Source organism: Bombina bombina, chromosome 4 (assembly GCF_027579735.1).
Source record: "Bombina bombina isolate aBomBom1 chromosome 4, aBomBom1.pri, whole genome shotgun sequence".
In the NCBI taxonomy this organism is placed as follows: Eukaryota; Metazoa; Chordata; class Amphibia; order Anura; family Bombinatoridae; genus Bombina; species Bombina bombina.
Window position 1 is genome coordinate 720,905,436 of NC_069502.1, and position 22,332 is coordinate 720,927,767.

The 22,332-nt window shown below is 41.2% G+C and overlaps 1 protein-coding gene across 1 annotated transcript in view; it reads left to right on the plus strand.

Moving 5' to 3' along the window:
- The window catches only part of PDE10A (phosphodiesterase 10A), a 768,738-nt gene that overhangs the window by 608,150 nt on the left and 138,256 nt on the right, over window positions 1-22,332 (plus strand). Inside the window, exons 11-12 of the mRNA XM_053710922.1 lie at window positions 7,432-7,574; window positions 9,067-9,159. Coding sequence (XP_053566897.1) covers window positions 7,432-7,574; window positions 9,067-9,159 — 236 coding nt within the window. The remainder of the gene's footprint in view (window positions 1-7,431; window positions 7,575-9,066; window positions 9,160-22,332) is intronic.

A 22,332-nucleotide genomic window follows, 5' to 3' on the forward strand; every position in this document is an offset into this window, starting at 1 on the left:
AGAGTGTTCTCACAAATAAATAAGATAAAGTATATATAATAATTGCATGGATAATACAAATAGAAAAGCAATTAGAATAAATAATAAAGCAATGTAAAGAATTTAAATTAAAAAACAGATAGTACGCGATTTTTCGTTATAAAAACTATGACTATTGATTACAATTCAGAAAAGCAAGATTGCTTTAAAGTTTGTTGATCAACTGATAATTTTTTGAAAAAAACATGTAAGTTCAAATTACATAGATTTCTAAGTAGAAACAAACTTTTATAAGAAAATTAAAAATGAGCAGCTAGCTCACAGTACAACTAAAATATTACTTTATCTACAAAAAAATAATAACATAAGTACATGTTTTTTAAAAAAAATAGATAAACTCTAGATAGTTTATTATTGAACAACAGCTTTTGAAAATATACATATGCAGGAGTGATATCTTTAGGGACAAAAAGTGGCTTAGATATAATACTTCAAAAATCGGTAAATAAAAATATTAAGATCTTTATTGAAGTTACACTGTATAAACATGTAATGCTTTTATCCCAAAAATTGAAGCCAAAAATAAAAATTTTTACATTTAGAATAATGTTTAGATCGATAGCAATACACTGATGAGCTAGCTCACAGTAGTGAACATTTTTCGAAGTTGAATCACTAAATACTGTTATAAATAGTACAGTAGAAGAGGTTATGAATGTTACACAGCAATTAAAAAAGAAAGTAGGAATGTGTAAATATCTGCTATAGATATCAAAGTTTGCTGCGATGTACAACATCCAAAAATGGCAAATAGAACGTTTGCAATGGAAGTGTTATGTAAGATAACCAAACCATTCCAAAAGTAAATAACGGTATAGAAAACCAAAAAAAATAATTTCTAAATGTTACGTCAATGTTAAATTATTGGAATAACATATCGATTCACATATAAGCAATACAATAAGAATATTCTTAGAAATCTGTGCATACGCTAACAAGAGAAAATTATTACTGATAGTAATTGTATAACATACATGGTTTTAGCAATCGAACAAAATTGAGACTCATTGAAGGCATGATAGAATAAAAATATCTACTTATAGTTGGCATTGAATAGTGGTAAACAATATAAAATTTAGAAATGAGAATAGAACAAATATCATGGGAGCGATCGCATCGATACTTACTATCCAAATTCTGACGCCTACTATATAAATCAAAGAGTAAGGACTATAGCGCATGCGCTAAACATGAACGAGCACGGAATGTGGATGACGAGTAGTTATGAGACGCATGCGCAGTTGCATCGGTTTAATCGCGTGACGTAAATAAAAAAGGGGCAGGACGCCACGGGGTACGATGTCTAATTTGCACAGCGGTCTGTCAATCTAATGCAAAAAGAGGGACAAGATGGCGGGCGGAGGATCAGTGTAAGCGAAAACAGTTTATAAATGCTTCGTTACCAGAATAGAGCGATAATATAAAAAAATGATGAATGAAACTAACCTTTATTTTTAGAGATGAAGACATTAAGATAAAACATAAAGCGTGACTTTACATACACTTTAATGAATGTGACACAGAATTCACTTGTGTTGACACACATATCAAAACCTATATGTTTAAGTCTATGTAAACTCTCATATCTTTGCATGAAAACGAATACAAACCTGTATCTTCGTATGAAAATAAATCAAAATTGTAATATTAGGGGGCGGAGCCAACAGGAGAGCTGACTGGACGCATGGAAGCTTAGCTCCCATCCAATATGTGAGAATTCAGACCCTTTTTCACACCAATACATTAGCTAACTTCCCTATTCCACTGCAAATATATGCATTTACCCCACTTCAGTGCCTACCTAAAGTTCAAAATATCAGACAACTTGAATGAAGAGACTACGCAACTTTACCGCTGACCGGAGGCATTTCAACTGACCTCATAGCTCCGTAGAGCTGATCTTAGACTGCTTGTGTCTCCTCCGTGCACTCCGCTAATCATTACCCCCTGATACATGTGATAAGGTCTCTTCTAATTTCGCCTAATAGGTTGCTCGGGGACTGCGGGGAAGCCCGCGAAAAGCCGCCATCTTATTTCCTAGCCTTACAGGAAACGCTGAGGACTGAGTAAGTTGTTGCTGCTTCCTCACTTAACTGGAACGCTAACCAGCACTGCATGTCCCTGAGCCCTATACCAGGAGCCTCTGAATACACAAGGAGTCACCTTCGCAAAAGGCGCTCCTTTTCGCTATCACAGGGTGGTAACTCAAAAGCTTCATAACACACAGGAGGCGATCCCCGGTCGGCACATATACAGTGGAGAACCGATACAGAAGGAGTACACAGCCGTACTCTGGCTGCTCACAGTAAACACATCTTTTGTTACGGAGTTTTCAGCATCGAATTGGCCACAGCAAAATATACATTGCATAGATACTCAAGTGAGATTTCAAGGAGTGCATCTCTGAATGACACTGGATTTGTAAAACACTTTACTTTTAAGAAAATCACAATTACAAAGTTTTTGAAGCATTTGATAGGATATTGTCCACAAAGATTGGGACTAAACTAACATACAATTGACAAAATATTGGCACTGAGGCCTATTAATCAGCTGAGACCGATACGAAGCTCCTACCATTATACTTGAAACTCCCCACACACTGCCTTAACAGACGTAAACATACTTCTTATACTTGCACCTTCAGCATATCAATGGAGCAACAATTTCTTTTGGCGATCCAGGTCTTAATGTGCTCCATGGACTTTCACCAGCAAGCTCTTGTTGCTGAACTGAGAGCTGCGGCGGACCCATCACAAAGCACAACACTGGCTAGAGAAGTGAAGGTGGAGGCAGACCAGTCAGAACCAGACCTGACACAATGCAACACAGATATGCCCCATGACACTGCAGACTGGTATACAACAACTACAGGGGATCTTGATCCGAGGTCAACGAAACAGTCAGAAATACCTTCATAGAACAGTATCCCGCAGCACTCCCCGGTCCTCATAGGGCCGGGGCGACAGAACGCACCATACCTTGTGACGCTGCAGACACCGCTGCTCGGAGTGACCAGAGTACGCAGTTCCCAGCCGACAGTTTATAATTCTTATGGTACTGAGACGGCTGATTCATCTGGAGGTCCTCCTGTAGACAATCAGAAACGGTGTGGTCCGTGGGGCTTCCCCTCGCAGGCGACCCGATCCACTGGTGAGGATTGCTCAGAAGCCCTTAACCGCTCCATCTGTTTTAAAGCTCTCACCCTGGGGGATCGCAGACTGTCTGCCCATCTGATTCCGCATAAGGATAATTCAGGGCTACACCTCTTCACGCCAGCACTGCTTGCTCAAAGCATATTACCATCTGGGTTTCACAGAATAACTGCCATACATCACATCAATCTATTGAAAGGCCCTTTTGATCCGGGAGGCCACTTCTATCGCTTATCTGCTTGATCTGCATAGCTCAACAGAAGGTCTATAACACAGTCGGACTGTTTGTTGCATTACTGTCAGCTCTATTATAGCGATTACATGGAACTCTTCGTTTAGCTGACCATAAACTATTCCCATTTAGATTCATAAAAGGATAATCTGCATGGGCTGACAGGGAGAGATTCCACAGAATGCCTCTCTGCTTATACGGGCAAATCCCTAGCCCCACTACTATATAAACTAACTCTACTAGCCTATTAAATGTTTGGAAAGACTTCAATGTTTTCAATCTTAACACATTAGCCAAGTTATGTATCTAATCTTTTCTCTCCTGTTCACCACTAGCGTAGTAATCATTAGTCAGGGTTATTTGAGTAGTCAAGTGTCTGTGTTGGAATTGGAGGTGATACTAAAGTATTTATACACACATGTAAGATAAGTGAGATCCTCATTACAGTATGTTTGTTATGCAATATTCTAGTTAGGCTGTAATTGTGCAAATATTAGATCTTATTATTCCCATAGCTTTATGAGATAGAGGGAGAGCATATAGTTATATTACCTATATTATAGTTATCTTGTGTGACTACACTTGTTATGTTGGTAGTTGTATATATACATTTAACATATGTATGGCAGTTAGACGCCGAACACTGAACCCTATTCAAGTTAGAGGAGGAAATGGCACTACAGTATTTATATGTGCATGTAAGATAGGGGAGATCCTCATTCCAGTATCTTTGATATGCACTATTCTGGTTAGTCTGTAATTGGACATATATTAGATGTTGCTCTTTTCATAGCTTTATGAGATAGTGGGAGAGCATATAACTATCTTATCTATATTATTGTTATCTCCTATGTATACATCCGTTATGTTTGTGGATGTATCTACACATTCCACATATGTACAATAGTTAGACACCTAACATTAACTCCTATTCAAGACATACTCATTTAACGCTTAACAGACTGACCTTGCTCCTCCACATGTTTCATTATATATTGAGGCAAATAGATACGAGAGTTTTGCATGATACTGAGCACTAACATATACTATACACAAAGCGTCAAAACTACTAGTCCTAATTGGACTCACTGTAGACCCCTCCTGGAGTCCGCCTCTGTACTCATATGACACGACCTTACTCATTCCTCTCTCTATATCTTTCTGACATCCTAAATATGGGAGATATTTTTGATGACTGTAACGTCGGAGGATGCATTAGTCTCCCTAGTCAGATTGGGACTCTTATTTTGATCTAGGCTGTTTATTTGTCTGTTTGTCAGTCACCTGTCTCACTCAGGATTTTTGTTCCATAATCTCCCTAACTATAGCAAACTGTTTAAATTTAAGATATACACATTACAAATGAATACTACACTGTCTAAATCTCTTTGTGACTAATATCAGTGTCTGGCAAATATTTATCAATATTCTTGGCGAAAGGGTCTTTGCATTAATATTATATTTAAATAGGCATCCATTTGTGTGACTTTTACTTTAACAACTCACTTTATCATTATACCTTGTAGCTTAAACCTGTAAGGACCTGGAGACCAGACCTCCCAACTAGTATCTTCAGCATGTTCTCTCAATGTAGCTGAGTTTATTGTGTGTTTCATCACTGTTATTATTATGTTTGTGTTCTTGTGTAAAAATTTCTACGGATATACAAGATATATATTGTTCGCACCCATTCACTCGTGAGAGGAGTTTAGAATTAAGCCGCAGTTACTCCCAAAGTTTACCCGGCTAATACAGGGAATAATATTGCTATCACCATACACCTTTGCCACCATGGTCAATACTGCATATTAGGGTTCAGTAATTCTTCTCCATGTATACCCCTCTTGGATTATGAGATACACATCATATATATACATTTTGGTACGTTGGAGGACAAGAAGGTAGTACAAGTCGTCTCTATGATAGTATAGATTTAGTTTACATATTTTATTCTTGTCTAGAACCGATCCGGTTATGTTCACCAGTTTTATTATCAGAACCATAGTTGTATATACTACACATAGAGACACATTAAGCCCAAGCCCTACTTTGACTGAGTACCATAACATAGTGATGCACAACGCAACATTGAGCTGAATAATAATTTGTATTCCTACCTCTATATAGATACCTACTATTGAAAACCCTCACTACTTTATCCATTCTATCTACTCTCCTCCCATTTACATAACTATTCTACTAGCCTATGGCATAAGGTTCTATATCTCCTCTCTCCGCCCCCCTTCCCCTCTCTTCTTCCCCTATAATTTGAGCGGCTCTTGCCCGCTGTTCTTTCTCTCTTACCCTAATCACTATAACCCAAGTAGCATAAGCCTACTCCTTACATCTTTCTGGCTCCAGAATTGATAGTCATGAAATATTCACATATTGATGTAGGGATAACACTTAAACTCACATAATATAAAATGAAGTTCAATTCTCTGTAACCCAAACCTTTCATTCTAGTCACATCAAGACATGAAAAATGATCCCTCTTTTACATACTCATCACACTTTGGTGATCCCATCTCTTTTTCATACAACATCATCATAATCTGATACCTTGTTATATTACACCTATAGGCAGACTTCTCTATTATTCTTCAAATTCATTTATTTGTGTGTCCAATATTAAAATATGGGCCTGATGAGTAGCATTGTAATTTTTGACTGATCTCATTGGATAATCTTCATGTAACAGCATTGTATGTCATACTGTGATGTAACTTTTCTTTTTGGGTGAAACATGTTTGTTAGTTCTTTTTGAAACTTCAATAAAAAACTTTAAAAGTAAAAAAAAAAAAATTGTAATATTAATTTACAGAAAACTATTTTGAATACAAGTATACAACAAATATATTCAACTGTTCACTGTTGCAGGTGCTCTTAAAATGCTTCATTATGTGGTATGCTTAATGAGATTTGGGTGCAAAATTCAAGACCAGTTGAGTCTGCACCTTAGGGAAGATATTACATACCTGTATGTAGATGTATACCAGGATTTAACAAATATATTAGATCACACTACATGCATAAGGAAAGTAATATGAGTGATTTCTAAATTGAAATTTTTGTTCTCTCTTTTTTCTTTTCTTTTTTTTTTTTAAATTGCTCAACAAACGTAATGGTCTATATCAGAAGTAGCTAGATTGCGCAGGATTTCAGCAAGGATTTTCAAGCAAAGTGCCCAGTATGATTTCAAAAGTATTATACATTTTGTTCAACACAAAATTCCTTCAGCTGGTTCTCACCAATACTAATTATTGGTGTTAAAGGAACAGTAAACACTTTGAGACGGTAATATAAAATGATAAATCATATGTATAAAAAAAACCTCTGCAATACACTTTCATTATTTATTTTGTCCCCCTTTCCTGTATATTCATTCTGAAATTGTGAGCTTTTCAGTTCCTGTTAGAAATGGAAATGCAGAACTCTGTTATATTCCACACAGCTATTGGCTGCACACTCTAGTGACCTATTAATAACTGTCCCTAATTGGCCACAGCAGAGAAGATAACCTAAGTTACAACATGGCAGCTCCCATTGTTTTATAGACACTAAAACTTTACACTTGTTTTGTCGACATATAAACAGCTAATGAAACTTTAAAAAAAATACATTTACATGTTATTCTCGGGCTAATCTTTTCTTTGACTGCATTATTATATCTATTATTTATTTAGTGTTTAATGTCCATTTAATAAGATATCAGCTAGTTAGCTGAGAAAGAATGAAATTGTGTCTTACTGGAATTTATTGTGTTGACTGGTATTCCTGATTACATTTAAATACCCCTAATGCATTTAAATATTTTTATGTCTTTTTATGTCTTCACATGAAAACTAGGTAGGTGTGCAAGAAGTGCTATTGTGTGGTTTGTTAGGGAGTGTGTCTAGTTTCTGTCCAATCAAGTTATCTCATTTGAATGCTGCCACACATGAACAAAGAAAAGGAAAATGCTGCTATTAAGTGTACATTTTTAATTATTCATTTTCTCTACAGATATATGCAAAAAACCTGGTAAATGCAGATCGGTGCGCCCTGTTCCAGGTTGATCATAAGAACAAAGAATTGTATTCCGATCTCTTTGACATTGGTGAAGAGGATGGTGGAAAGCCAGTTTTCCAGAAGACCAAAGAAATCAGGTGAGCAAAATAATGATGAAGCTAAAACCTTTTGCAAATTGTGTGCATAGCATTGAAACATTGAATTATAAAGTTAAAAATAAACTTTCTTTCTAATGACATGGTGAGTCCACGAATCATCATAATTACCAGCAGGAGGAGTCGAATAGCACCACAGCAAAGCTGTTAAATACCACTCCCTTACCCACAACCCCCAGTCATTCTCTTTGCCTGCGTTGTAAGGAGGTGGTAAAGTTTTCGGATAGGAATATTAATCAAGAGATCGTTGTTCCTTTTTTGTGTCCTAGCTCTTCCTCTCATAAGGAGCGGTTATTGCACAACCTAGATGTGGTACGTGCATTCAAATTCTACTTGCAGGCGACTAAGGATTTTCGTCGGTCTTCTGCTTTGTTTGTCATTTTTTCTGGGAAACGTAAGGGTCAGAAAGCTACGGCTACTTCTCTTTCTGGCTTAAGAGTATAATTTGCTTGGCCTATGAAACTGCTGGACAGCAGCCTCCTGAGAAGGTCACGGCTCATTCTACTAGGGCTGTTTCTTCTTCCTGGGCTTTAAAAAGGAAGCTTCTGTGGAACAGATTTGCAAGGCTGCAACTTGGTCCTCTCCTCACACTTTTTCAAAATTTTCAAAATTTTATACTTTTGCCTCGGCTGAGGCTTCTTTTGGGAGAAAGGTTCTTCAAGCAGTGGTGCCCTCTGTTTAGCCTAACTGTCTTGTCCCTCCCTTATCATCTGTGTCCTCTAGCTTGGGTATTGATTCCCAATAGTAATTATGAGGATTTGTGGACTCACCGTGTCATTAGAAAGAAAACAACATTTATGCTTACCTGATAAATTTATTTATTTCTTGACACGGTGAGTCCACAGCTCGCCCTGTATTTTCAGACAGTTTATTGTTCTATAAGCCTCAGGCACCTCTGCACCTTATATTTCTTCTTTTCTCCTTTCCCTTTGGTCGAATGACTGGGGGTTGTGGGTAAGGGAGTGGTATTTAACAGCTTTGCTGTGGAGCTCTTTGCCGCCTCCTGCTGGCCAGGAGTTATATTTCCAATAGTAATTATGATGATCCGTGTACTCACCGTGTCAAGAAATAAATTTATCAGGCAAGCATACATTTTGTTTTTTCTCTACGAAAATGAAATCTGAACAGCAAAACTATTATCTTCACTATTCATACACATTTAGATTATTGTCAGGATAGTAAACTAAATTAAATGTAGATATTAATACAAAAATTAAATTTGGTTGTGTGTAAACCTGTATAAGGAACAAATTACAAAATCATACTTGTGCTTTTCTGATCCTCTTTTTTTTTTTTTTGTAATTGTTTAATTTTCCATGGCACTATTGGATGTCTCAAATGATATTCTTTGGCTTAATTATTTTATTGAATGCTTTCTCACCTAAACAATGTTATTGTTTTTTAAAAAAATATTTTAATGTTGTATAAACAATGAAAACAATTATTCTATATATCTTGTATTTTACAATTGCAGATTCTCGATTGAAAAGGGAATAGCTGGACAAGTTGCCAGAACAGGGGAAGTTCTTAACATTCCTGATGCCTATGCAGATCCACGCTTTAATAGGTAAGGAAAATGGAGTCTCTGTATTTTGGGAAGATAAACTTATCTTAATTTATAAACTGAATTAAGTTTAATTTTGAACTTCCTGCCAACAACTCTAGTAAAACTAAGCATATCATACTAAACAAGCAAATTGCACAGTACAGTATATTCTACTTCTCTTTCACATCCAAGGGTGATAATTTAAGATTAAGTGTAAAATTGTCTTGCACTTGAACGAGTGCAGAAAACAAGTAAATATAAAAGAGGCATCCACTTATTCCTCAAAGTATCTGAAAAATGCAGAAAAGTATATTTAGTTTGCTAAAAGAGCTAAATATGCACTCATAAATAGACTCTGATATATATAATTCATCTGTGTTATTTTTAAAAATGTAATTCGTATAAAACACATTTAAAAAAATCATAAAAGATCACAATACAAACATAAAAAGTCACAGTACAGGCATAAAAAGTTACAATGTATACCTAAACAAAGTCAACTCCCAAATATAAAGTCTCTCCTCTTAAAATCTCTTAAGATCTCTTAAAAAGTTTGACAGAAATAAAACGGCATATGGTGCTTTTAGTTACTTAGACCAGATGGAGTATGGTAGTCGTCCAATTGATGTCCTCTATAATGATCAAACTTTTACAAGTTTCCCCTGTTCTCAGCATCTGGACTCTGAACAAATTACCCACTCTCCGTATCTTCCGGATCATGTATGGGGTTTCAGTCACAGACCAGCCGGTCACATGGGATGCCGAAGTAAGGATACTGAAGAGAAGAAGTTGATCTGAGCAACGCGTTTCGACTTCTAGGCAGTCTTTCTCAAGCTCATTTTGATTAATTTAAGATATAGCTGTAGGTACTCTGTTGTACGTATGTGAGGGCCACCTACATTTTCTTCGTTTGCTAAAACCCTGGCTTCACAGCTGTGTGTTTATCCATTGTTCACCAAAAGACAAACTGTACACAACAATATTCTATCATTCATATGAAAGAGCAGCTTGTGAACACTGGAATTTACAAACCCCATTGCACTCCTACTAATGTGTGCACTAAAGCCATAGAAATGCAGCAAACATCTTATCAGAAGCTGTCTGGCTAAATACAAGTAATCACATGTTTTTTTTTTGTTTTTTTTTCTTGAACAGGAAGCTGCTTTTTAACATCCATGTGCAATTTGTTCTCCACCTCAGCACACTGTAATTTTACTCATTTTACTCATTAAAGGGACATTAAACCCAATATTTTTCTTTCATGATTCAGATAGAGGATACAATTTTAAACAACATTCAGGGTTATTTATAATTTAATTTTCATACACAGGGATAAGCAGCAAAAAATGCTTTTATCCCCACAAATACTTATTGATGTAAAGCTGATAAAAAGCATAATTTATGCTTACCAGATAAATTCCTTTCCTTCCTGGCAGGGAGAGTCCACAACTTCATTCCTTACTGTTGGGAAATACAACACCTGACCACCAGGAGGAAGCAAAGTCACCCCACCCAAAGGCTTAAATATCCCTCCCACTTCCCCTATCCCCCAGTCATTCTGCCGAGGGAACAAGGAAAAGTAGGAGAAACATTGGGGTATAAAAGGTGCCAGAAGAAATATAAAAAGGGAGCCGCCCATCACAAACATAAATTCTGGGCGGGGTCGTGGACTCTCCCTGCCAGGAAGGAATTTATCTGGTAAACATAAATTATGTTTTTCTTCCATAAGGCAGGGAGAGTCCACAACTTAATTCCTTACTGTTGGAAAACTATACCCAAGTTCCAGAGGACACTGAATGAATAACGGGAGGAAACAGAAAAATGAGGCGGACCCTATTCTGAGGGCACAACAGCCTGCAAAACTTTTCTCCGAAAGCTGCTTCAGCCGAAGCAAACACATTTAGCAAAATTGTGTATGGAGGACCAGGTAGCCGCCTTATAAATCTGATCCATAGAGGCTTCGTTCTTAAAAGCCCAGGAGAAAGCCACTGCTCTAGTGGAATGTGCCATAATCCTCTCCTCTCAGAAAGCTGTCATCCCGCTGTCTCATAAGATAAGTGGATGACACTCCTCAACCAGAAAGATCGAGAAGTCATAGTAGCCGTCTGCCCCTTACGCTTCCCCGTATAAATGACAAAGAAGATTGTCTGTCTGAATTCCTTAGTAGCCTGAAGATAAAACTTCAAGGCACGAGCCACATCTATATTGTGTAGCATACGTTCCTTCGCTGAAGAAGGATTAGGACACAAGGAAGGAACAACAATCTCTTGATTAATGTTACGATCTGACACCACCTTAGGGAGGAACCCTAAATTAGTGTGTAAAACCGCCTTATCAGCATGAAAAAACAGATAAGGGGGGTCAGATTGCAAAGCAGAAATCTCAGAAACTGCGCGCAAAAGCAATAGCCAACAAAAAAGAACCTTCCAATATAACAATTCAATGTCAACAGTATGCATAGGCTCAAACGGAGCCTGCTGCAAAACACTAAGAACGAGATTGAGGCTCCAAGGCGAAGCCCCAGATCTAAACACAGGTCTGATCCTAAACAGAGCCTTAACAAAGGACTGCACATCCGGAAGCTCAGACAATCTTTTGTGCAGTAATACCGAAAGGGACGATATTTGTCCCTTTAGGGAACTAGCAGATAAACCCTTCTCCATTCCATCCTAGAAAAAAGATAAAATTCTGGCAACCTTAACCATATGCCAGAAAAAAACACGCTCTTCACACTAGTAAAAGTAAGTCCTCCACACTTTATGGTAGATACGAAGAGTAACTGGCTTACGAGTTTGAACCAGTGTATCGATAACACTCTCGGAAAACCCTCTCTTGGCTAAGACTAAGCGTTCAATCTCCACGCAGTCAGCCTCAGAAAATCTACATTTTGATGAATGAAGGGACCCTGTATCAGCAGATCTCTGCGACAAGGTAACCTCCACTGAGGAGATGAGGACATCCCCACCAGATCCGCTAACCACGCCCTTCACGACCACGACAGAGCAATCAGAATCACTGATGCTTGCTCCTGCTTGATGCGAGTCAACACACGAGGGAGAAGCGGTAATGGAGGAAAAAGATATGAGTCTGAACCTCAATGGTACTGATAGGGCATCTATCAATTCTGCCTGAGGATCCCTCAATCTCGACCCGTACCTGGGTAGTTTGGTATTGAGGCGGGATGCCATGAAGTCTATCTCCCCCACTCGCTGCATAACTCTGCAAACACCTCGGGTGGAGAGACCATTCCCCTGGTTGAAAGGATTGCCTGCTGAGGAAGTACGCTTCCCAGTTGTCCTCACCCGGAATGTGGATTGCTGACAACGAACATCCGTGAGTCTCCGCCCACTCTAGTATCTGAGATACTTCTCTCATCGCCAAGGAACTTCTCGTTCCCCCCCTGATGGTTGATATAGGCAACCAAGGTTATATTGTCTGATTCGAACCCAGAGGGGGCCAAGCCTTCAAGTCATTGAAGATTGCCCGTAGTTCCAAAATATTGATCGGAAGGGAGGACTCCTCCTGAATCCACAGACCTTGTGCCATTTTGGCACCCCAAACGGCTCCCCAGCAAGAAAGGCTTGCATTCGTAGTCACAATCTCCTAGGACGGTCTCAAAAAGCACATGCCTTGGGACAGATGATCTGGGCAGGTTGTCCAGCAAGATCTGTTGAGACAGATCTGAATGGTCGCCGTTCCATTGTCTCAGCATGCATAGTTGTAAAGGTCTGAGATGGAATCTGGCAAAAGGAATGATGTCCATACAAGACACCATGAGTCCGATCACCTTCATACACTGAGCCACTGAGGGTCTAGCCTTAGCCCATGTCAGTCTCTTCAGTAGGGCAGTGGTGGCTTTTAAGCAATTGGGAACTTGTGGGGTACAATCCTCACTGCTTTTTCCCAAAACATTTTGCTGGCCTATTTAGGTAGCCTGAGTAAATTTACTCAGTCTTTCTGTAATTCCATAGGTCCATGTGAGGGAACGCATCCTCTCAAACCAGGTGAGCTGTCCTGCTGCCGGACTGATGAATATTAAGGTAAGTGCCAATTTTATTTTTCTATTTAGCAGGGAAAAATGTGGCACTTATTCAGCTGAAACGCTGCAGGAGGACGTTTTTTATTATAGAACTTAAGAACGCCTCTCTCTTTATCTGGTCAACAGATAATCTTGAGAGAAGAAACCTGCCTCTGGGAGGAAAAGTCTTGAATTCTATCTTGTACCCCTGAGATACAATTTCCATGGCCCACAGGTCTGGGACATCTCGTATCCAAGCCTGAGCATTTTGAGAAAGCCTGCCCCTTACTGGATCTATTCCTGGATTGGGGGCCAACCCTTCATGCTGACTTGGAGTCAGCCGCAGGCTGAGGGTCAATTTATGACAACCATAGACTTAAAGGATGCGCACCTTTATGTTCCCATTCACCGGGATCATCACAAGTTTCTAAGGTTTGCTTTCTTAGACAATCATTTTCAGTTAGTGACTCTTCCATTCGGCCTTGCCACAGCTTCCAGAATTTTCTCAAAGGTCCTGGGGGCTCTTTTGGCAGTGATCCGGTCTCGTGGCATTGCAGTAGCGCCGTATCTGGACGACATTCTGGTTCAGGCGCCGTCTTTTCAACAAGTAAACTCTTATACGGAGATCTTGTTGTCTTTCCTTCGCTCCCACGGTTGGAAGGTGAATCTGGGAAAAAGTTCCCTGATTCCAGCCACAAGAGTATTGTTTTTGGGGACCATAATAGACTCCCTATTAATGAAGATATTTCTGACAGAGGTCAGAAAAACAAAGATCTTTGACTCCTGTCTTGTCCTTCAGTCCTCTCTTCGGCAGTCAGTGGCTTTATGTATGGAGGTTATTGGGCTGATGGTAGCTTCCATGGACATCATTCAGTTTGCTCGGTTACATCTCAGACCTCTGCAGTTATGCATGTTAAGACAATGGAATGGGGACTATGCGGATCAGTCTCTGCAAATAGTTCTGAATCAGGCAACAAGGGACTCTCTTCTGTGCTGGTTGTCTCAGGAACACCTCTCCCAGGGAACTTGCTTTCGCAGACCTTCCTGGGTGATCGTGACCAAGGATGCCAGCCTTCTAGGTTGGGGAGCTGTTTGTGGGTCATTGAAGTCTCAGGGTCTTTGGACTCGGGAGGAGTCCGTTCTCCCTATAAACGTTCTAGAGTTGAGAGCGATTTTCAATGCTCTACTGGCCTGGCCTCAGTTAGCCATAGCCCGGTTGGACAACATAACATTGGTGGCGTACATCAACCACAGGGGGGAACTCAGAGTTCCTTGGCCATGAGAGAGGTGGCCGAGATAATCCAGTGGGAGGAGTCTCACAACTGTTGTCTTTCTGCGATCCACATCCCAGGAGTGGACAATTGGGAGGCGGATTTTCTGAGCCGTCAGACCTTTCATCCGTGGGAGTGGGAACTTCATCCGGAAGTATTTTCCAGTTTAATCCTCAAAGGGGGCAGCCAGAACTGGATCTCATGGCTTCTCGGCAGAATTCCAAGCTTCTGAGGTACGGCTCGAGGTCAAGGGATCCACAGGCTTTCTAGATGCTCTGGCAGTTCCTTTGAACTTCAGTCTAGCATACATATTTCCTCCTTTCACTCTCCTGCCAAGAGTCATTGCTTGGATCAAGCAGGAGAGGGCGTCAGTGATTCTCATAGCACCGGTGTGGCCTTGCAGGATCTTGTATGCAGATCTAGTGGAAATGTTGTCTCTACCTCCATGGAGACTCCCTCTGAGGAAGGACCTTCTACTTCAGGGTCCTTTTCTATATCCAAATCTCGTTTCTATGAAATTGACTGCTTGGAGATTTAACACTTGATTTTATCTAAGCGTTGGTTTTTAGAGTTGGTCCATGATTCAGGCTCGTAAGCCTGTGACAAGAAAAATTTACTATAAGATATGGCGTAAATATCTGTATTGGTGTGAATCCAGAGGCTACTCTTGGAGTAGAGTCAGGATTCCTAGGATTTTGTCTTTTCTCCAGGAGGGTCTGGAGAAGGGTTTGTCAGCTAATACTCTGAAAGGTCAGATTTCTGCGTTGTATATTTTGTTGCATAAGCATTTGGCGGATGCGCGAGATGTGCAATCTTTTTGTCAGGCCCTGGTTAGGATCAGGCCTGTGTTTAAACCAGTTACTCCTCCCTGGAGTCTTAACCTTGTTCTTAGTTTTACAGCGAGCTCCGTTTGAACCTATGCATTCCTTAGATATTAAGATGTTATCTTGGAAGGTTTAGTTTCTTGTTGCTATTTCTTCTGCTCTGAGAGTTTCGGAACTTTCGGCTCTGCAGTTTTATTCTCCTTATCTTATTTTTTATTCTGATAAGGTGGTTTTACATACTAAGTTATGTTTCCTACCTAAGGTTGTTTCAACCAAGAATATATCAGGAGATTGTGGTTCCTTCTTTGTGTCCTAATCCTTCTTCTCCTAAGGAGCGTTTGTTGCACAACCTAGATGTTGTGCATGCTTTGAAGTTCTATCTTCAGGCAACTAAGGACTTTCGTCAGTCTTTTGCTTTGTTTGTTTGTTTGTTTTTCTGGTAAGCACAAGGGTCAGAAAGCTACGGCTACATCTCTTTGGCTAAGAAGTATTATTCATTTGGCTTATGAGACTGCTTAACAGCAACCTCCTGAGAGAATCACTGCTCATTCCACGAGGGCTATTTCTTCTTTCTGGGCATATAAAAATTAAGCTTCTGTGGAACAGATTTGCAAGGCTGCAACTTGGTCCTCTTTAAATACTTGTTCTAAGTTTTATAAACTTGATACTTTTGCCTCAGCTGAGGCTTCTTTTAGGAGAAGGGTTCTTCAAGCGTTGGTGCCTTCTGTTTAGGTCTGCCTGTCTTGTCCCTCCTTTATCTGTGTCCTCTAGCTTGGGTATTAATTCCCACTAGTAATTGATGATTCCGTGGACTCACCATATCTTAGGAAAGAAAACATAATTTATGCTTACCTGATAAATTTATTTATTTCTGGATATGGTGAGTCCACGGACCACTCTATACAGTATTTAAGACAGTTATTTTTTCTAAAACTCAGGCACCTTTACACTTTTGTGTTATCTTCTTTTTCCATTTTTTCCTTTGGTCGAATTACTGGAGATTATGGGTAAGGGAAGTGACATATATAGCAGCTTTGCTGTTGTGCTCTTTGCCTCCTCCTGCTGGCCAGGAGTGATATTCCCACTAGTAATTGATGATTCCGTGGACTCGCCATATCCGGAAAGAAATACATTTATCAGGTAAGCATAAACTATTTTTTTCTGGTCTTGTAGACAGACTGGAGAGTAGGAATATGCCCCTGGTTGGATGAGATTTGAATCCTATCCTGTATCCGTGAGATACAACCTTCAGGACCCAAGGGTCCTGTACATTCTGGAACCAAGCGTCTGAAAAAAGAGACAGTCTGCCCCCTACTTGATCCGATCCCCGATCGGGGGCTGCCCCTTCATGCCGATTTGTTCTTTGTGGGCTTCCTAGTCTGTTTGGACTTATTCCAGGAGTGAGCCGGCTTCCAAGTACTCTTTGGCTGCTCAGACTTGGATAAGGATTGCTGTTGTTGTGACTTTCAGCACGAAAGGAACGAAAATTAGACCATTGCCATCCCTTAGGCCTATTCTTCTTATCCTGCGGTAGGAAGGCACCTTTCCCTCCGTTAACCGTAGAGATAATAGAGTCCAGCCCTGGACCGAATAAAATCTTCCCCTTGAAGGGAAGAGAAAGGAGTCTGGATTTAGAAGTCCTATCCACAGACCAAGACTTCAACCAGAGAGCCCGGGGGGCTAGAACCGCAAAGCCAGAAGCCTTTGCATTTATGTGAATAATCTGCATATTCGAGTCACAAATGAGAGTTAGCAATTCTCTGTGATTTAATTCTCTCTTGAATATCCTCGAGGGGAGTCTCCACCTCAATGAGCTCCGACAGTGTGTCGCACTAGTAGTTAGCTGCTCCAGCAACCGGGGCTACATTGAAATAAAAACCCCGTATGTTGAAACATCTTCCTCAGAAAAGTTTCCATTTTCTTATCCATAGGCTCTCTAAAAGAAGAACTATCCTCCAGAGGGATAGTAGTATGCTTAGCCAGCGTAGAGATTGTGCCATCCACCTTAGGAATGGAGCCACACAAATCTAATTGAGAGTCAGGGACCAGGAATCATTTTTTTTAAAGTAGACAAGGGGGAAAAAGTTGATACTCTTTTCCATTCGTTACTAATAATGTTCGCCATCTTAACTGGCACAGGAAAAGTCAGAGGGACCTTCCTATCTTCATAAACCCTGTCTAATTTAGGGATCTTAGGTTCCTCAGGGAGTGTAGCCTCTGAAACTTCTAGCATAGACAGAACCTCCTTTAATAAAAAATGCAGATGCTCAATTTTAAATCTAAAGGAGGGTTCCTCTGCTGAACGAGGTTTATTCTATTCTATTGGGTACTTGTAAAGAGCAAACAAATCACCCGTGAGGGTCTCAAGGCGCTAAGGGAGGTGGGAGAGAGGGGGGCTAAGGGAAGACAATTCAGTCGAAGAGCCAGGTCTTGAGGTCCTTCCTGAAGTTTGTAAGGGAGGTGGATTGTCTGAGGTGCAGTGGGAGGGAGTTCCATGACCTTGCTGCCATATAGGAGAAGGATTTTCCTCCAGCTGTTTTTTTCTTGATGCAGGGGATGACTGCGAGTGCTTGGTCGGCAGAGCGGAGTTGTCTGGAGGAGGTGTAGAAATTGACGCAGTGCTTGATGTATTCGGGACCAATGTTGTGGAGGGCCTTGAATGCATGGGTTAGGAGCTTGAAGGTGATTCTCTTGTTGACGGGGAGCCAGTGTAGGTTCCTTAGGTGTTCAGTGATGTTGCTTTGGTGAGGGATGTCGAGGATGAGTCTGGCCGAGGTGTTCTGGATGCGTTGGAGTCGTTTCTGGAGCTTGATGGTGGACCCGGCATAGAGTGCATTGCCGTAGTCCAGTCAACTACTGACGAGGGCGTGGGTGACAGATTTTCTAGTTTCGGTTGGGATCCACTTGAAGATTTTTGCAGTAGGTGGAGTATGTGAAAACAAGTCAAAGAGACGGCGTTGACTTGGCGGTCCATGGAAAGTGATGAGTCGAGGATGACGCCTAGATTTCGTGCGTGGTATGTTGGAGTTGGAGGGTGTCCGAGGGCTGTGGGCCACCAGGAGTCATCCCATGCGGATTTAGTGGGTACGAGGAGGAGGATTTTGGTTTTGTCACTGTTGAGTTTGAGATGGTTGTTGTTCATCCAGGTGGCGATTGCTTTTAGTCCTTCGTGGACGTTGTTCTTGGCGGGGTCTCTGGTAAGTGAGATGATTAACTGGGTGTCGTCGGCTTAGGAGACGATGTTGAGGTTGTGTTGTCGGACGATGGTGGCAAGGGGGGCCATGTAGATGTTGAAAAGGGTGGGGCTGAGAGAAGAGCCTTGGGGTACGCCGCAGCTGATTGCTGTGGGATTGGAGGAGAAGGGTGGGAGTCTGACTTTCTGGGTTCTGCCCCTGAGGAAGGAGGTGATCCTTTCCCAGGCCTTATTGTGGATGCCTGCATCGTGTAGGCGCGTGAGGAGGGTGCTGTGGGCTACAGTGTCGAATGCGGCTGAGAGGTATAGAAGGATGAGGGCGGCAGTCTATCCTTGGTCGAGCAGGGTGCGGATGTTGTCTGTGGCGGCGAGGAGGGCAGTCTCGGTGCTGTGATTGCTCCTGAAACCGGGTTGGGAGGGGTCCAAGATGTGGTTGGTCTCGATGTGGTCAACAAGTTGTGCATTGATGGCCTTCTCGATTACTTTGGTTGGAAAGGGGAGTAGAGAGATGGGGCGGTAGTTTTTAGGATCTATGTGGTCAGCTGTGGGTTTCTTCAGCAGGGGTTTTAACTCCGCGTGCTTCCAGTCTTCTGGGAAGGTGCCAGTTTTGATGGAGCAGTTTATGGTGAGGCAGAGTTCGTGGGCAAGGGTAAAACCCGCTTTTTTTAATATGTGGTGCGGGCATGGGTCTGAGGGTGCTCCTGAGTGGATTGATTTCATGATTCTGAGTGTGTCCTCCGTGGTGAGGGGGATCCAGGTAGTCCGTGGACGGTGGTGGGTTTGGCTGAGGTGGGGGTGGGTGGGTCGGCGGTGAGTGGTGAGTTCTGGAGCTCGAGGCTGTCGTAGATGTTGATGATCTTGCGGTGGAAGTAGGTGGCAATGTTGTCGCAGAGGTCCTGGGAGGGTGGGATGTCGTTACTATCACTGTTGGGTTTGGAGAATTCCTTGTGAATAGCTCCTTGCTGTTGTGGGTTTTGGCGTGGATTCTGTCTAGGATAGCGGTTTTCTTTTTGGTTTTTATGAGGTGGTGGTGGGTGGTGATGGCTTCTTTGTAGGCGGATTTGTCCGAGGGGGACTTGCTGGATCTCCATGTTCTCTCCAATCATCTGCAGTGGCGTTTGGAGTCCTGGAGGGTGGGGGTGAACAAGCTAGCCTTGTTGGTGGGCTGGCGGCTGGACGGTTTCTTGAGGGGGGTGAGGGTATTTGCGCAGTCTGTGATCCAGCAATGTAGGTGGCAGGCGGAGGAGTTGGCGTCACTGGAGGTCTCTGGGGGGGACTTGATCAGGGTGGAGTGCAGTTGTTCTTGGGTGATGTTGTTCCAGTTTCTGCGGGGCGGGTGGTGATGCCGGAGGTGCGTGGTGGGTTTGTTGAAGGAGAAGTGTATACAGTGATGGTCAGTCCAGTGAAGTTCGGTTATGTGGTTGACTGAGATGCGGTTGCCTGCGGAGAAGATCGGGTCGAGGGTGTGTCCGGCTATGTGGGTTGGGGGAAGGTTTAGAAACTGAAGTCTCTGACTCAGAAAGTTCACTCTCTGAAGCTACAGAGGTTAACTCATCCTCGGATAGCTGGGACATAGTAGCTAAATCTGACATATATTTAGATGACTCTAGGTCAGGAGAACTATGTTTAACCTTTCTCTTGCGTTTCTAAGAGCAAGGTAAACACTCAGGGCCGCAGACACCGCTGATTGTAACTATTCGGTAAAGTCCGCTGGACAAAAGCCCCCTCCAGATGGAGGATTAGATGAGTCGCGGGGAACTGCACATGGAGCGGATAATGTATAAAAGGTAGTAATTTCTCGGGACCCAGATTCCTGAGAAGTAGACGGCTCAGAGTGGTTAATGATGTCTGCAGCAGGATCTTAGGAAATGAAAGAGACTGCACCCGGTCACGGGGTGCATAAGACAGGACTTCTCCTGCTATGAAAAAGGGCGCTGTTATGAGCTGCGCAACACTTCAAAAACGAAAGTGAAACCCGTTTGTTCCAAGCCAAAAAAGACACGGTCTATGAGCCAAAAAAAACCTCACATTTAGCTGATTTAAATCCCCAAACTGTTCAAATAATCTCCCTGAAGGAGATATTTAACCCTTGATCCTATTGAGGTATAAAAGAGCCACACTGTGACCCTGTATAGCGTTTTAAAGTGTATATATAAAAAACGGTCTTACCCTCCAGGATCCATGCTTTGGAACAGGCACAGCCTCTCAAGTGTGACAGTCTTGCAGCAGTGCTTTTGACATGGACTTGAGTGTGTAACAGCAAGCAGTGAAACTCGCCAACACTGATTTCTCAGGAGCTGTTGGCGACAGTCTGGATGGGTTCGCAGAAAAACTTTCCCTGCATCTCCAGACTCTAACTTTCATCAATACTCTCACTGAGAGGTTGACATGATTACTTAAAACTCCAGTCATTTCTTGAAGGGAACATACCCATTACAGGATTATACAAATCTTCTGACAATTCTCTGCCACCTCCTATAGTGACAAAAGGCAAAGAATCACTGCGGGATAGGGGAAGTGAGAGGGATATTTAAGCCTTTGGCTGGGGTGTCTTTGCCTCCTCCTGGTGGCCAGATGTTGTATTTCCCAACAGTAAGGATTGAAGTTGTGGACTCTGCCTTATGGAAGGAAATAATAATTTTCAAACCTCAAAACATCTCACTAATCGGGTTCCTGCTGCCTCAATTTTCTATTGCTATGAAGGGAGAGATAAGGAGCTAAACAATATCTAAAACTCCTAGTCTAGAGTTCCTTCCAATGTAACACTAAATGGCTGATTAACCCCATCACATCCTCAGACCCATAAACTTTAAAGGGACACTAAATACATTTTAAGCACCTCCCTCTATGGGTGCCACTATTTTGGTACCTATGTTTCACTGCAGGTATTTGAAGGAGAGTTTCTGCATATGTGCAAACGTAAACACTGCAATGCATCAAATGTTAGATTTCAACATGGTGGCACTCATGACTAGAGGAAGGCAAGGAATAACCTCAATATTATGCTTATAATATTTATTTAGCGTTTCATGATAGGACATGCAATTTTAAACAACTTTACTTTTATCATCAAATTTGCTTTGTTCTTATGGTATTCTTTGTTGAAAGCTAAACTTAGGTAGGCGGATATACAAATTTCTAAGCCGTTGAAGGCCGCCTCTTATTTAAGTGCATTTTGATAGTTTTTCACTGCTAGACAGCACTAGTTCAAGTGTGCCATAAATATAACATTGTGCTCACTTCTGTGGAGATATTTGAGTCAGCACTGATTAGCTAAAATGCAAATCACAATAAGGCAGCAGTATGCATATGCTTATATACAAGGTAATCACAGAGGTAAAAGTATATTAATATAACCATATTGTTTATGAAAAACTGGGTAATGGGTAATGAAGCGATTATCTGTCTTTTTAAACAATAAAAATGATTACTACTTTGGATTGGGCTATGCTCATACTTTCTCTAACTTTCACAACCTCACTTGACAGCCCTTAAAGGGACAGTAAACTCAAAAATAACATGACAGAGGGTGTAATTTATTTTTAAATATTTTTTTATTGAGGTTCAATTCAAGATTATAAACAATAGAGAGTCCGTAATTAGCAGACAGTGAACTTCAAAATAATATCAAGTTATTACAGAAAATAAATCACAACAGATATGAAGTACATATTTATATGGTAGATGTAATTATGGTGAGGCTTGTGCTTTTAAAGGGGTTAAGGGGAAATGCTTAATAAAAGAAGCATATTGTTATAGAATTGCATGTTTTACAGGTCATATATAGGAATGAGTTAAAAGTAAATATCCAACCCCAGGTAGTTTGCACTATTGATCCCTTTTAAACACTACTGTTTAGCGAATCAACATCAGGGATGGAGTCAGCGT